The following is a 17,509-nucleotide window of genomic DNA, read 5'->3' as shown; positions in this document are numbered from 1 at the left end:
AAAGGTCCGTCTCAATCTGCTGAGGCATGGTTCATATGTTTTAAGGAACAATCTGTAGTCGAGCATGTGAAATGAAAATTGATTTGTGATTTACATGGTCGGTGAGGGGAAAATTAACTTAAGAAATGTTGTAAATGAAATATTAGGCAAGGTGCAGTGGGAGAGAGCTGAGACATAGATGATAATCTTGTGGAGCTAGAAACCCTGCTTGGCAGAATGGGGTGACATTTTACATTTATCAGTGTTCTGCTTGGGTTGTAATGTTAATGGTAATTTTATGGGACTGTACATGGAATGAAATGGTGTTATCACAGATTGCTTCAAATGTAGAATTGTGTAAAGTAAAGCAGCTGTGTCTGTCTTTTTCAATTTTCCCAGTAATGTGAGTTATTGCACTGTCTGTCCTCTGTTGTGGAAAGTGTAAATTCAGCCTATTTTTCATCAGTCCTTTCAACAAAGATCATGTTACACATGCTCTTTTACAACAGATAACCACTGTTTGTTTATCACAGTTCTACTGTTGGATGCTGTTAGAGTTTGGAAATGATTATTTCTATTGTACAGTATATGAAAAACCCACTAAGGGAATTATTGAATGACTATGGCCTGAATCGGTACCCACGGACTTTAATGGATGATTCCAAAGAAAATCTACGTCTGTTTTTAGATATTGGCATGATATTCAAATGAATCAATACTTTGCTTTCTGTAAGGATGTTTTTTATTGCAAAGGACATTAAGCAGCTTAACCATTTTGCCAACACAAATACATCAAGTGATCAATATAAATAAGCAACTTTTCAATACAAATCCACCCTCCATACAATACGAATAAAAAAATCAATGCTGACTTATCTACTGATCAATAACACTTAAAGTCATCGCACAATTCTAATTTTGATCAATACTCTGTGCACTGGCTGGCCTAGGCCTACTTATGGGTTGTTAAAACATCCAGGCTCTGTATTAGAAGAGTTCAAAAAAGCAGCAAGAGAGAAAGAACTATACTGTGAAAAGAAGCAGACTCAGTTTGGGTCACGCTCTAAAACCTGGATCACACAGAGGTCATTATTTATAACGGGGCTCTCCGGTTGCACCCGACTGAAACCAAAGATCCTGAGGTGATATTTGTCAGCAGATGGCTAGGAAACAAACCCTCTGCCGATGGGGTAGACTCAGCGGCTGCTAAAAGCTATCTGCGGTTACTAATTGCTGAACAGGGCCTAATTACCTTAATTAATAGCTTTGGATTCTCCAGGGCCGGGTTGGGGTGGGAGGGGAGGAAGGGCGGTGGGCTTTTATCAGTGTCAGTGGAGCTGAAGAGGCCCCCCAGGAGGTCTGATGAGTGCGTGGGTCCCCAGGGCCCCATCAGGGTAGGAACCGCAGACACATCACAGATGGATTACGTAGCGTTGGAGCAGGATGGCCTGTTTAGAACAGAAGGTATCTATTACACACTGATCACAAGTAAACACGACTAAGTACATCTCAAAGTAGAGAGTTTTTTTTTCAGGCCCCTCCCCAACACGTTGCTCTCCCCACTTCCTCACGACAGCACTCAATACTCTCCCCTTTTGCCTCTCTCCCTCTCCCTTTCTCTCTCCTTTACCCCTGAAGTACACTGCTGTAATTCGTGGTGACAAAGTCGACTTAGCACCTCTTTCTCCAGACCATGGGGGCTTTGTTCAGTGAGCTCTCACTGTGAAATTAGCCCCAGCTCCTTTCATTTCCTGGCTGCAGTGAAATGGTTAATAGACACAGATCAGCCAAAATGAAAATAGAACTGATTCAACAAATCTGCCTGCCCCTCTCGCACACACCCACTCCCCTCAAACACACACTCTTTCCTCCCTCCCTTCCTTGTTCTCGTCTTCCCTTGCTGCTCTACACCTTCCTTCCACCCCATCAAGCTCCTTGTCTGCGCCAGGGGAAGGCTTGTGAGTTTCGGGTGCATACATTTCTTTTGATGATATATAGTCCCGGAGGTGAATTTCATTTACTGCCAGTGCCCTTTCCTGAACCTGTTGCTAGTCAGTGAGCACGATAAGCGTATAAGTAGCATGCTACTTCATTCATCATACATCGTTCTGGGCTCTCAACTATCTCATATGTGATTCAGGAGGAAACTACTAAACCGGCAGAAAGAATCTCTTTGGGAACAGCTGGGGTAATATTAAAACGGCATGTTAGAAACAAGAAATAGCTTTTTATTTTCTTTTTTATTGATCAAAAATATATATTTGATAATGCTGTATTACCAGTGCACTGACTCTATGTTACCGACGTGCTTTAGTTGTATCCATCATCTAGCAAAGCTTGACATCATTTCCATGATACAATACTGTACATTTTCTAGTGCATCTTATGCAGCGCATTCTGAAATCTGTTTTTCCCTCCACAATCACAGTGTCTGCTATGGGCTGTATTAAAGAGCATTAATAATCACAAGAGGCTCAGTGTCACTCAGAAGTCTTCCCATCACCAGGACAGACAGTGTTGTGCTGCTGGGCATGTTGTGCTGCACAAAAGTGCTTACACACTCTCTCAGACAAGCAAAGGGAATAATTAAAGACAGTAGATGGAGGCAGAAGAATAGAGAACAAATCCCATTGTTTGGGGTTATTTCATCCCACTGAATTCTCTTTTTCTCTCTCTCTCTCTCTCTCTCTCTCTCTCTCTCTCTCTCTCTCTCTCTCTCTCGCTCTCTTTCGCTCTCTTTCTCTTTTCACATTCTTCCTACAAATGCACGATGGGTATATGGTATGCTTTCAAAAGCATATGTAAGCGAGGCAGCCTAGAACAAAGGTCCTATGATGTCCCACTCATCCCCACAATGTCTTTTCATTATTTTAGAATCATTTCATATCTGTGGGAATGAGTGAAAGAATGAGAGAGCGAGCACAGCAAGGCATGCCTTAATAACCCCTGATGTAACTACTGGTAGAGCCAAATGAAAGCTCTTTTTTAAGTGACTAGAAAAAAACAAGACGTTGTCTCAGTCTTCCAACATGTATTCTCGCAGTTTGTTTGTGTGTATGCATGCATGTGTGTGTGTGTTGGGGTGAGTGGGCATAATGATTTCAAACCACTCCCACAATCAAAACCGTTCTCAAAACAATCCCTGATTAAATTGTAATTTGAGGTGAGCAGACTTGGGGAGGCTCTGCTGCTCTCTGCTCCTAACAGCAGTAAATGTGGCCCCTCAATCTCCTCTGCGCTGCTACTGTCAGGCCGAGGGCACTCAGTCATCTCCGTGCATCAGGCCCGCAATATTGATTTTTCCACCCTCTGAAACAGCCGCATGAACATAAATTTTGCATGAGGCTTTTACTCACGGCCTCTGACTTACTCTGACGACACATGATGGGGCGGTGAACAGGCAGTGATAACAACGGAGGGCTGCCCTGCCTGTCTGATGGGCTACAGAGGGAAGAACTCCTCTATCTGGCTCCTGCACTCTGTGAAGGACACACGCGAGAGGGTCTACAGTGTTACTGTGTGCATCGACACAGTGTAGGATATCTGCCCCGAGTCCACACTTATATTTAGAAGTAATAGAGGTGTGTTTGGTTCATGCCATCATTGTTCCCTACTGGACAGCTTCATTGAATACAGTGGACTGGTCATGGCAAATTAAGTGCATCCAAGTAATTTGACAGTGTCTTTGAAAAGGAATTGGCTCAGTTGGGCTCTAAGTAGTACCCTCAGTTAGAGACCTCACCCACAGTCAACAAGCTAGCTAAAAGCCCGTTATTTGACTACAGTTGGATTCTGTGGAGCGTGTAAGATCTCCGAGGAGTGGCTTTGGTTGTCTCAAATCCCTCTCTCTCTCCAGAGGGTGGAATTCCACAACGCAGCTTGATATCGCCTTGCATCACAAAGTGAACGTGTCATCTGTACATCCCTGCAGCAGTGTGTTTTACTCTCTTAAACCCTGTGGCCAACTCATCTCAAATCTCTGCTGCCTCGATTTTCTGTTCGCTGTAAGCCCCTCCGAAGCGGGACTGAAACATTGATATTGTCCACAGTGAGTGTGGGTAATACTTTAACACAGTAGGCTTTTTCAGCTGTGGTTTGATTCCCTGTGTTTATTCTCACAATCAAATTTTTTCATACTCTTAATGTGTTTCCCACTCCCAGCTTGTGAATAAACAACTGAAAAGAATCTATGATCGAGAGATCTTTTTTTCCCAGTCCCTTTAGCTGATAGTATTGGGTGTTAAACCATGTTTAGCTTGTTTAGAACACTTCACTACTACAATGGTTGGGCCTTTGTACTATACAGAGAAATCAAATACAATTATGTTGAATAAAAGTTGTGTACAGATGAAGTTTCAGGGTTGAAAAGCCAACTTTTCTTATCACAGCGTTGCAGTCTAAGGTGTGCCTACTTTAATCCCTGGAGCCGAAAACGACCTTCCTTCGTCCACATTTCTAATTACCCAGCAGCCTCCTGGACACTAAACCTTCCTCCAGTGAGGTAATTATCGGTGTGGCTCATTGAACAAGCCATTGAGACAGTGGAGTCTAAACTAACTCCCACAGAGCGACGTGAGCGCAAACAGTAATAAGAAGGATGTGTGTCCCTTCTCCTCCTCCCGGTTTTGCTTTCCCACCAGAGTAGAAAGAGAGCGCGGTACTGCCGGCTGGGTTATATTGGACATTACCTCCAGGCAGAAGTCCTCTTCAGTTCTCTGATTAGACCTTAATTTTCCCTACTCCACAGGAGTGGGAAGGAGAGGACATTTGTTTAACACAATGATATGCCGTTTCTCAAGGTGTCTGCATGATGCAATGAATCTAAGAAAATGTTTTACCTTTAGTGTCATGGTGTTGAATAGGTTAGAGGAGTCCTTTTCTTTCCCTGTAGATTCTCACACAAGAAGAAATACATGACCTTCATATCAGTACTAAAATGCAGTATATAATCACAAGCATCAAATATTGTATTGAAAAACACGTGACAGTGGTTGTGCATTAAGCTATGGAATGTGGATTCCAGCCACTACACGCATCATCAATACAATTACTCGCTTCATAGAATGTTGTAAAATAATTCCCTATAGACCCCTAATACTGTGCACATCTTTCTGCACTTGGAAGAACCATTTTAGTTTAACAGCTTCGCTCTTTCTGCACTATTTTTCCCTCCTTCTGCATTGTTGTACAATTTCTGCACATTATGTTGGTGGAATGAAGATGAAAAGGTAGACAGTGTTCTTTTATGTCGACAGGATCACTATAGCCTTACCAACCCTTTTGCATGATGGCCTTGAACAGGCCTTTGTGGACAGTAAAGAGTATAATGAGAGTAGAGTCACAGCAAATGCCTTTATTCAATAAGAACATCATATTTTAGTCAAGCCATCAGATACTTTCATTCAGTTACTCTGTACTTACTGTAGCAACAAAAAAAGTTTTCTTTCATCCATGTGCATGTACTTTCAAACAGTGTTGCAGAGAAGGGACATAATTAAAGCTTTCTTACTCCAGTTGCACATTACATAAGGACACACAGAGAAAACCACCGACACATACACCAAGCATCCACAAAACCCAAACACACACAGCAAGTACACACACACAGGGTAATCTGTGTTTTGAATGAGAAAGCAAGTAGGAGGAGAGCTGGAAATCATCCCCAGAGAGGAAAGTGCTGTAATGGGGCGGGGGGGGGGGGGGGGGACTGGTCGAGACGGGGTGACTGAGTGTGTGTGTGTCAATGGAGGTGGAGGGAGTTGCGGTAATGAGAGAGATGGCTGCTCCTCTCTCTCCCACTCTTCAGCAGCACAAACACACACAGACTCGCACAGAACAAAAATAGCATTTTGTCTGACGAATGAGCCGGCGTTGACCTAGCCTTTCGACCTCTGACAATCAGTCTCGCTTCGTGCTTCAGAACGAGTTGGGGCCTCGGCAGTCAAAGATGACAGTTGATTTTTCCTCTGACGGGGAGGCGAGATAGAGGGATGGGGAACGTAAACGAGAGCAGATACTTGGATTGTTGGGGCTTCTGAAGACACAGGTCATATAACTCTGTATAAAAAAGATGGCTGTACACTCTAGCAAGGGATTCACCCTAACATGGCTCTTTTAATAGTGAGTAAATACAATACATATATACTGTCTGAGAGGTTATTTTGTTCAATAGACGCACATGACTCCACAGAGATTTGTATATGCTACATTAATCCCTACAGGATATATCTCTGTCCGATATGTGTGCCACATCAAGTCTTTCACAGGTTGGTAAAGACTGGATAGACTTTGTAGGAGCCTCGCTGTTCTTGGCTGACTATTGAGCATGAGGGCAGAGGGGAGAAGATCTGGCCTGCTGCATTGTATCACGACTGTTGAGAGCATGGAACTGAAAACGCAGCGGACCTGTAATGAGCTCCGCTGGATCCAGACATTCTTTTGCCCCTGTGTACAACCCCCCCACACACACCCCCCCCACACACACACAGACACACACACACACACACAGTCCTCTCTTGTACCTCCATCCTCTGTCGGCCTGCTTGGGGATGAAGCTCAAACAATTAGCTGAGACTGTGATGCTGGGGCTATGTGCTCAGCCACACTAAGCAGACAGCAGTGGGTAGTAGAATGTGCCTCATAAAGCCAGGTGTCGTGGTGTGGGGGGGGCGGAGGTTCTAGAGGCGGTGGGGGGGGGGGGGGGGGGGCTTGCGAGGGAGGGTTGAGAGGGGGGGGGGTGAGGGGGCTGAGGGAGGAGGGGGGGGGGGGTCAGCGATCCTGACGGTCTTAACAAGATGACAGAATTTATAAAGCACCGCTGTTAAAGAATATAGTTACCTGTGGTGTAGCTTTTATAATAAGACCACATGGGGCTTCTTCCATATTCCCTGTGTGTTTGGTTTCACTGCTTTCTTTTTTTTCTTTCTGTTTCTTTTGTTGTTCCTCTTTCTCCTCGGCCGTACCGTCGGTGCTGGAGGAAATTCTCAAATCATCTTTGATCTTCCCTGGTTTCGATAATTTTCTGACAGAATTCTTTTTTTTTTTTATCTGTCTCTCCCTTTCTTTCTTTCTTTCTTTCTTTCTTTCTTTCTTTCTTTCTCTCTCTCTGTATCTCTCTCTGTTTGTCTCACTCTCCATCCTTTTCCTTTTTCTCAATCTTCCACATTCTCCCTTCTTTAACAGCGGCCCAGCGTCTGCTAGCGGTCGGACTTGCAAGGGAGAGAGAGAGAGGCCCTGTCAGGGCTTGTGAGACAACTTGCCCCAACATTTCAAGTGAGAATTGGACTCTTGGCTTTTGCGCGCACAGATGATATATAATTCATGGTGGGGTGTGAGAGAGGTGTCAATGTGTCAGGAGGTAGCAGAAAATGTAAAAGTGTGCTGTTTACTGGCTCACAGAGCCTAGATTTTGGCACCAGGATCCTTCTGCTACGTAGAATTGTGGGAAAAAGAGGAGGAAGAAATGTGGATGAAATGCTGGCATGTGCCTGCCCAGTACCCTTGGCGACCAGACTAATCAAAGAAATGTCTGCCCTGATATTTTATTTATATCAAACAGTGCATAGTTTAATTATTAAAGTGCATTGATTTAGTATGTATACAAGCTTGTCTACTTGGCTTCTCACAAATGTTCTGTTGCATTATCAGTGTTTATCACACGGCTGTTCCTTCCATCGATGGATATAGCTATTTTCTCCAGTTTTGGTTGAGACTACATATTTTTTAAGAATATTTCATACTTTTTGAGGGTTTCAACATAACAGTCATTGACATGTTAGCTACATAATCATGAAAAAATAATCTGATTAACTAATCATTCAACCATAATTTGTTGTTAATGAGAGGCCATTCATTTTTTCGGTGATAAGTCGATTGTACGCAGAGATTGTACACTGTACAAAACTGCAGCATCTCTGGTGGAGATTTGACCCAAGATTTCAACATATCAGTCCTGCACCTGCATCATCCCAGTGAATGAAGGACCGCATGAGTCTGGTTTTAGAGTTGTCCACCGCTGTGTTGTTCCTTGTCAACATGCATCTCAAGGAAGAAATTAACTAGATTCCCAGTGAAATGGAATAGATCACTTTTTTGGGTTGCTGAGCTTACTGCTAGTTGCATGTCCTTTCATTGAATGAGTCGTAAAGGTCAGTTTGAGATGTGATTTATTTTTCCTATAGTTTTTTCAGGTTTGAAAGATGTGGGCTTTTGCATGGCGTGCTTCTTATGGCCAGATAAAGGGTTGTACAGTAAGAAGCGAAGTCATGGACATGTATAGCTTATACAATCTCTCAGAATTGCTTTGTGTATGAATGTAAGAGGCAATGAATGAATTTCAAATTCAGACATTCCTGAGGACCCTGCACCATACTCTGTCTTTGAAATGAATTTTAAATAAATCATACCCATGCATTGTATTGGGAGTCCAGTGTGTGTGTGTGTGTGTGTGTGTGTGTGTGTGTGTGTGTGTGTGTGTGTGTGTGTGTGTGTGTGTGTGTGTGTGTGTGTGTGTGTGTGTGGAATGTGTGTGTGCCCATGTCCTGTACCTGTGTCCATGTGTAGCTGAATGTAATCACTAGGTGAAGCTACTCTAAGAATGCCTGTGCTTTTTCAGGGTGTGTGACCGTAAAAAAAGACCATAAAAATGTATTAGCATTGAAATCTCAAATTGACATTATAATGGTGTGCCATTATCAGATCCAATTAGTTAATGGATTGAGTTCTTAAGATTTCCTGTCAAGGATGGCCCTTCATGTGAGATTTCCAGCTATTAAAACCAGTGATTGTAATGTTGTCTGAGAAAGAATGAGATGCCTAACTCCTGAGAGAGCAATTTTGTCAGTCAGCATTGACATATTTGTCCTCTATCTGGCTAAAGGTGGAATTCTCACCTGCCCTGTGTTAGGGGTTGAATCCTAGAGGGCCTCGTTGTGGCACAGTTCAATTTACATCGATGTCCCAGACCCCTGTCTTTGCATCCAACACCTCTCTCTATGCATGTATATTGTTATTGAGGTGTGACAGCTGTTCCTTGAATAATGAGACTGTCTCCGCTTGCTCTTGCTGTGGTACCTGGATGTGCTATAGAACACAAAACTTGTGAATTACATGACTTTCCTATCATAACCAGCCCAAAGTCCCTCAAACAGTTCCTTCGAGAGAAAAAAACGAACAATTTGTTTAATATCAAATCCTACTATTGTTTTGAGCCATTTTGTAATTCAATTCTGTTTCTTTCTGGTTTTAATGTGGTACTTTGAGGTGAAGACTTGAGTCTTTCATACTTGCAAGGTGTGAGATGGTGACTTGTGGCCTTTCCTTCCCCAGCTACCTCATCCCTGAGTTCCCAGCTCCAGCACCTGCAGCAGCTCCAACAGATGCAGCAGCACCACCAGCACCATCACCACCACCAACAGCACCACCCAGGACACCCCCAATCCCATGGCCAGAACCAGCATCACATGACCCCTCCCAGCCAACAGCAGTCCTCCATTTCAGTCCCCTCCCCTGGCTCTGCCTCGTCCACCACCTCCATGACGGGCCCAGGTCAATCACCACAGTCTCCGCCCCTCAGACAGAACCAATCACCCGCCCGCAGCCTGCCCTCACCTGTGACTCCGCCGATGCCACTGCAGGTGAGCCCTTTTACAGTGTGTCCTGTTTTTCTTCCTGTTTTAACAAAAACACCTTGTTTAAAAAAAACTCATGTTGGGTATAGAAGATCTGCCGAGGAGTCTGTCATAACATGGCAGCTTCATTTGAGTTGTGACCACTGAAAATGGATTTTGTGTTGTCCTAGCGTATTATTGAATGCATAATGTCGACAGGTTAACCTTGAGATAACTTCATGCTAATGTCTGGGAAGTAGACCAGGTCCAGTGTTCCCTGTTCTTTTGCCTACTTCTGATCCTTATCGACAGACATGGTTAGATCTCACTGGGCCGCTGTGCTGTCGGCATCTCATCGACAAGGTCGGCGTGGGTACAGCACAACGTGCTGAGTCACAAACAGGACAGGACCAGGTCCGACACTTCTCAGACCGTTCTGACTGATCCAAGATACGGAGCCTCCATCCGTCTCTGACCTCATCAGCGTTAATCAGTCACTCCATCTTATCTACCCTTCCTGACTCTGACCCAGCTTTTTAAAGTCCGTTCTTCTGTCCATCCATCTCTACCCCTCCCCGTCCGTCCGTCTGGCTGTCAGGGTGTGACGATAATAACCTATTTTATATCCCCGTGGTTTTCATTTCTGGTGGAGAGAGGCCAGGGTCGCCTCCCTCTACCTGGTCTCATTCGTCAGCGTCAGGCTCTTATTGGGTTGGGGTGGTGCACCCTTCTTTATGGTGGGGATGAGTCGGGCTATTTGTTTCCCCTTGCAGCCCTCTCTCCGGCCCTGTCACGGCCTGGGGAAACTCAGCAGGAAAAACAGCTCCGGATTTAATGGCATCCGAAGCCTGCCTCCATCAGATCGACCTCCAGCTAGGAAAATGAGCAGTCATAGCAGGGGCAATAGTCCTGGTCCTAAGGTGGCTGACCAGCACAAGGCCTGGAACACAGAACCAGCTCCTTTAGAACCAGGACCGCAGAACCAGGACCTTCAGAACGAGGACCACAGAACCAGGACCTTTAGAACCAGGACCACAGAACCAGGACCTTTAGAACCAGGACCACAGCCATCACAAAATCCCTCTGAAGTGGGATCTTGGGTTTTTGTAACATGACGGTCCTGCAGTGCTCTGAGTGCTCTGGGTCTGTCTTCATGCTTATTCTGATGACTGAGGAGTGCTCTCATGGTGGCCAGAAGGGGCACATCAGACATCATTAAGATATTGTTTCATCCAATAGGATTAGGGGGTGGTTTGTGTGCATGTGTGTGTCTTGCCTGTGTGTGCGAGGACTGGTGTAAAGGGTTTAGTATCTCTTTGGGTCAGTGCCGGTGTCCCGTCACTGACGGTGTGGCCATGTGACCCAGTGGGGGTCTCTCCCAAGGACAGGCCTGCCCAGAGAGTGAGCTCCCATCCTGGCTTTCGGCACACACCCAAACCTGCAATAGGATTTGGGCCCCAGTATTAGAACCCCCACCCTCACCACCCAGGTCAGTGATTGGATTTTCATTTAGGAGTCACTGAGCTTCACTTTGGTTAATCCATTGAGGCTTCCATCCAAGAAGAGGCCTCAGTAACCTCTCACAAACACATATGTGCATACACAGTAAAATACACACACACACACACATGAACACACACACTTTAAAACAATTGAGGTTCGGTAGCCTTAAATCCTTTCTTAGAGGCCTCTTGGCCACAGATGTCTTCCCAGTGTGGATTTCAATGGAAGTCCCTGGGCTCCATGTTTTCCCTAGGGAGGCAATATTATTCAATCGAATGTCATTATTGCCCTCTACAGTCACATAGATAACACCTTCTCAATTAGTTCCCTATTATTAAAACACGTGAGGCCATCCAAGCATCCAACCGTTTGTCAAAACACAGTGGGCCAAGAATCATGTCTGATTATGTCCCAATAGGAAACCTTCTAAGTACAGTATTAGTTCTATTTGCAATGGAGAAATTACCTGTCCTTGTCTTCATTTGTGTTTGGTGGTAATAACTGACTGACTCCCTGCAAGAACTTTATAGTGACAGTGTGTGGTCAAAAGACAGATACACAGCCAAGTGGAGATAAAACACATTCTTTCTTGCTGACTTGTTTCTGTATTAGACCTTGGACATTAAGGTGACCTTGGTAATACTGCCATTTTAACTAAGAGTCGGAGTGTGCTCTCTCTGTCTCTCTCTCTCTCTCTCTCTCTCTCTCTCTCTCTCTCTCTCTCTCTCTCTCTCTCTCTCTCTCTCTGTGTCTCTCTCTCTGTGTCTCTCTCTCTGTGTCTCTCTCTCTCTGTGTCTCTCTCTCTCTCTCTGTCTCTCTCTCTCTCTCTCTCAACACACCTTGCCCGCCTGCAGGGTACAGTGAAAGAGAGAGTGAGCATGTGAGAAAGAAGGAAGGGGCCTGTGGCTGACGGCGATAGCCTCAGCGCTGGTGACAAATAGACAGGGGAGATTATGAAATTTGCTTAAGTGTGTTAATGGGCTGATTGCTGGAGCCCGCTGGATTTTCTGGAAGTTGATTGATTAGAGCCATGGGTTTTCTCCATGCCCCGAGAGCTCAGGGATTTGACGACGAGTTGAAGGCACTCACCAAGTCTGTTACACAGGAATTGATCTTAATTAGATCTGAAAGACCTGCCACAGCAGAATGGTCGCGGCGATTAAAATGAAAAACAGGAGAAATTACTGATCAAATTAATCATAATGTCGGGCTACAGCTGTAGGTCTGGTGTAATTTGCCACTCCAGTGAGTTACATCGGGCCAGGCAGGGAGAGGAGAGGCGCTACATACTGATCCGTGGCAGTGGGAAGCTTAGGCCGGCCCATCAACCCTCTCTGATTCCACCCTGGGAGCAGAGGCCCTTGTGACCCCGCTGCGCCATCCAGTGGTGCCACTCCACGACGGCCTGAACGTGCACTCGTGCACAGACACACACACACACTCACACACAACCACACTCACTCCTCATCTTTCAAAGTAACTTTTAAGATGCCACCCATTCACACACACAAAATTAAACACACACATGCACACTCAATTTTTCATGTTATCTGATTTTTTTTATTTTTTATTGCAATAGCTGTTTGATTCTTTCCATTCACAATTTTTGATAAATAATGTAAAAGTTGTGCATAATTTTTATGATTAGAAGTACAAATTTGAAATCGCCACAGTTCAATTTGTTTTGAACTCTCATTTCTTGATTTTGAAGCTGAAGGGCAGTTGAAAACCCCAATGCTGTCCGCCAAAGACGACTACAAGGTATTTTGCCCTTCTTGTACAGAACGATTTTCTCCATCTGCTCTGTTGTTCCTCACTGTGAGTTCCCAGCCCCTGTAGTACATCACGCTGAGCTTCCCTATCTCCCTGGCCCCCTCCAGACTGTGCTGCCCTATCACATGGTTGTGGTGTGTTCTCTAATAGCCCCTGACCTTGGACTGGGCTCTGGCTGACCGCTTCCACAGCCTTGAGGAGTCAGAGACGGTCTGCATCTGTCTCCAGCCCCCCATCAGACCCCCGCTGTCTGTCTGTCTGTCCGTCTGACAGACTGCTCTCCCACCCCCTGCAGTATTCTCCTCCGTCCCTGTCAGAGAGGCACACTGGGGCTGTCCAGTCTCCATCCTACACACTCACAGGGGTAATTACAGCCCTGAGCTCTGCCTTCTGTCCCCTCGCTCCACAATTTACCTCCAAAACGTCCACAGACATCTCTCTCCTTCCCCAGCGCACCCCGACATCAGAGGGCCGCGGGGCCCCAGACCCACAAGTGCTGCAATTACCTGAGACTCTGCTCTATCCTTTTCTTTCCCCTTCGTCTCTGCTCGCTCTCTCTTGCTCTCTCTCGCTCTCTCCACCTCCTCTCCTTCTTCTTCTTCTTCTTCTCCCTCCCTCCTCACACTCCCCCCTCGGCTCCCTCACCATTCCCCGGCAATCAGCCTTCATTAGAGGCCTCTCGTGAAAACCCATCGTCACCAAGGTCAGCGCCTGCCAACCACAACGGGGCTTTCAGGGGCCCTGGCTGTCTGCACTCTCTCCATCTCTCCTCTCTATCTCTCCTCCTCCTCCTTGTGCACCCCTCCCTCCCTCTCAGTTTCCATCCCTCCTCAACATCTTTTGTCTCCAGCTGAGGCGCCTTCAAACACCCGTGTCACTGTCTTCGCCGCAACACACACTTTTGCCTATGTCAACCGCTGTTAAAATCAACACTGGCCAATTTGCCCCCATGGTCTTTCTCTAAGATTGGTGGGCGGTCTCTCCCATTATATAAACATGTGTATTAAATCACTCCTGCACATCGCTTAATTGATTTTCCAGATCAGGTGCACGTCTGTTCAATTTACTCATGCACCCCATAATACTTTCCCAGCGTGTTAAATCAAAATTAAAATGACAAGCTCCTAGCGTGTTAAACTCACCCAGGCTTCCCGAAGTCTAATAGCTTATATTGTGTCAGTGAAGCTGGAGACACTTAACTTGATGAAATTGTTCAGTGCCTATCAGAAATGAAGGCTAAATAAGAGACGTAGATCTACATTTAGATGAAGAAAGGACATACAGTACTTTACATATAGATTTAGAGAAAAAGAGAACAAAATGAATATGCAAAAGCAAATGTAATTCAACAAAAAAAAGTAGCGGATCAACAAATTTGATATATTACAGATGTATTCAATATTTCTGTATGGCAGAGCATTATCACATGCTCAGCAGTATGTCGTCTCATTTTGGAAAGTTTCCCGCTGATTTGGAGTAGTGGAACCCGCTGGGTTCAGATGTGGAGGGGGTGTTTGAGCCGTGTAGTAGCAGTCCCACAGGACATTGCGACCACGCAGCCACTACGCAGAGATCTCGGCAGCCGCTTGCTCAGCTCCGGGCCTCATTAATGCACAGGAGATCCGGGTTTTAAGAAGGCAGAAAATTGCCTTACGTAACCAGCGCAGCACCATTTAGAAATACAAATGTGCACTGTTGACTGAAGCAGAAAATAAGAGTGTTGCCACATTTCATATGAATAATTATAAAGCCAGATGAGGGAAAACAATCTGACCATGAAAGCTTTACTACTTTTATTTACTTCAAATGAGAGATTAAGGGGAAAAAGTGCCTGAATTTAAGAGCAAATATATGCACCTTGAATTTTGAATAAGGAGAGAATCAGTGAATGTATTTATTATTTGGGGTTGAGTTTGATTTAATGAAGTAATTTAGTTTTCCCCTTTACCCTGGGGCATTACTTTCTATTGCCTATGAGTCATGGATAATGTATTTATATATTAAAAGATTAAGCATTTTTTAATAGTTTTGCCACTCTTCCATGTGTACTGTCCTGCTGGCTGGTTTGGAACCTGTTTCTCTTTGCGGGTGTTTCCACGGGTGAAGATGGAGGAGTGGGCAAAGAGACCAAATGAGGGCCCAGAAGGGAGGCTCAGTGCCCTGATCAGTCCACACTGGCACTGGGGGGTGACGCGCATTAGACGCCCACAAGGGAGACCAGTGAGGAAGGAGCAGGGGGAGGAGGAGGGGAGAAGGCAGCGGGGCAGGGGGCAGGGGGCAGGGTGCGGGGGGACATAGCCAAGATGCACTTAACAGTGAAAGAGGAATAGGGTTTCTTTAACTATTAGGCCTGGCCATGACATTGAGTCCCCTTCACCATTTTCTCTCTCCCCCTCCCCCTTCCCCTTCCTCTTCCTCCCAACCCCTCAATGCTCCTCCCCTCTCCTTCCCCCTCCCCCCTCCCCCTCCCTCCCACTCCCTCCCCGTCCCTCCCCCTCCTCCTCCTCCTTCCCCCTTCTCCTCTCTCCTCCCCCTTCCCCCTCCTCTCTCCTCCTCCTCCTTCCCCCCTCCTCCCACCTTCTCCCTCCCCCTCCCTCCTCCCTCCCCCCTCCCCCCTCCCCTCTCCTCCCCTTCCCCCCCTCCTCCCTCCTTCTCCCTCCCCCTCCCCACTCCCCTCTCCTCCCCTTCCCCCCTCCTCCCCCCTCCCCCTCCCCCCTCCCCCCTCCCCTCTCCTCCCCTTCCCCCCCTCCTCCGTCCTCCTCCACCAGTGCTCTCACAGACACCGTCTGAGACACAGTCTAAGTGCTCCGCTCCACTGAGGAGGCCAGTTCCCCCGCGGGGCGTGATTCCACTGGCTGTAATTTCTGATGCCCATTAGTGACCGCAAACAGAGCACTGGGCTCACACACAAGGAAAACAGTTGTGCACCAGCGCGCACCGCAAAAAGCCCCCTTTTAATGCAATGTTATTGCATTATGGCCTCCTTGTAGACTTGAGTCAAAAGTCCCATTTGCGGTCCCTACAGAATATTAACAGAAATCCCTCATGTGTCTGATTTTGGTATGGTTCTTCACACAGTCCCAAGGTTTTTGTTATTTACTTTACTTTTTCTTTCTTCTTTTTTTGGATCACTGCTTCCCTCTAAAATGCTGATACACATCATGTAAATACAACATTTTGGCTGATACATATAGTATGACTAAAGCATTTAGGATTCCTTCAGATGGACTCGTTTCTGACCTATTTGATTAGGGGTTTGAAAGTGAAATTGATGCTTTTGTAAATGGACCACAATGCAAAAGCGGTAGATTTTAAATTTTGTTAACTTAACTCCTGAATGAGAGGAAACCTTGGGAAGTCAAAAAGCAGGTGATCAATACACAAGTCTGTAAATGTCATCAATTCATCTCCCCACTTAATGCTGACGTAGACCGCACATGTGTGTGTGTGTGTTTGTGTGTGTGTGTGTGTGTGTGAGAGAGAGGTGGGTTTATCGATCAGGGGGTGACCGCATCTCAACCAGGGAGAGCCCCTCTCTCATGATTAATCTTGGGGCTCTGAGACGCCCAGTGACACATGACAGGCCTCCCTGAAGCACAACCATTTCTCTTCATTATAGGGCGATTTTTGGACACCACAGTAGAGAGTAATCATTTACCTTTATTGTGTTTATAAAGCTGCAGCAAAGATGACCCTTCCTATATTGAATTGAGGACATCAAAAGATCACTGGACATTGATTAGGAAGATATTAAAGTCATTCAAATGCTATATTTATATGTCAAGCATCAGCGATGTGAAAGAGAAGACATTTGGCCCAAATGGGAATAGGCAAAGTTGAGTACAATTGAATTCCCTATCTGTGTATAAGATTTCTCTCTTTTCGCATCTCGTAATTCTTTTGTAAAAGTAAAATTACCATGATTCCATTTGCCATATCTATTCAGTCAGAATCCATGACCCTGAGATTTTAGTAAAATGATATTTATTTCCAAATGTAGTACATATGGTGAACAGGCCAGACACATAATGAATCTACTTCAAAATCATGACTAGAACAACTTCCCCAGTGCCGTTCTACATCTGTAAACCAGCAGTAAAATAGGTATGTTTCCCAACTTAAGAATGCTACAGAAATAACTGCACCAAATATGTCACATCTTACAATGAAATGGTCAGCACTTCCCAGGGAAAGATACTTCATCACAAAGCAGTCGCACATTTAATATCTCAACAAAAGAAGGGGAAAAAAATAAAGGAAAGCGAAATGTTGTGGATCATTCTTCAAGAGGATGAACTGTGATAAACCTGCACCTTATTCCCTTGGACCACAGAAAATGTAGTGGTCGGATGATTGATGAGGAAGGACCCACTCAGAACTTCAGAGCCCCACAATTATGAAGAAATGGGGCAGAGAATTTTCTGTGTAATGACTGAAGCAGCTGTTAATTTTGAATGAAGCTGATGAGAGTGGAGATCGACTGTCACTGTCCGCCACTTCATCACTCCTTTATGGTCCTCTTCAACGTTTTCACGACTCACTCGCTGTGTCATTTGCATCTTGCCTCATTAAGTAGGGCCATTCCCACGCCTGCTTCAGACATCCATTTCCTCAAACTAATGCTTTTTATTTGATCAACCAAACCC

General features: G+C 45.4%; 1 protein-coding gene across 2 annotated transcripts in view; it reads left to right on the top strand.

Annotated features, from left to right (window-relative positions):
- pou6f2 (POU class 6 homeobox 2) overlaps positions 1-17,509 on the top strand; it is a 60,496-nt gene that overhangs the window by 23,685 nt on the left and 19,302 nt on the right. For both annotated transcript variants that reach the window (XM_084703621.1, XM_084703620.1), the window contains exon 4: positions 9,307-9,614. In XM_084703621.1, coding sequence (XP_084559747.1) covers positions 9,307-9,614 — 308 coding nt within the window. The remainder of the gene's footprint in view (positions 1-9,306; positions 9,615-17,509) is intronic.

This window comes from Hypomesus nipponensis, chromosome 8 (genome assembly GCF_054491055.1).
Source record: "Hypomesus nipponensis isolate SF chromosome 8, ASM5449105v1, whole genome shotgun sequence".
In the NCBI taxonomy this organism is placed as follows: Eukaryota; Metazoa; Chordata; class Actinopteri; order Osmeriformes; family Osmeridae; genus Hypomesus; species Hypomesus nipponensis.
This window is presented reverse-complemented; position numbering and strand designations above follow the sequence as displayed.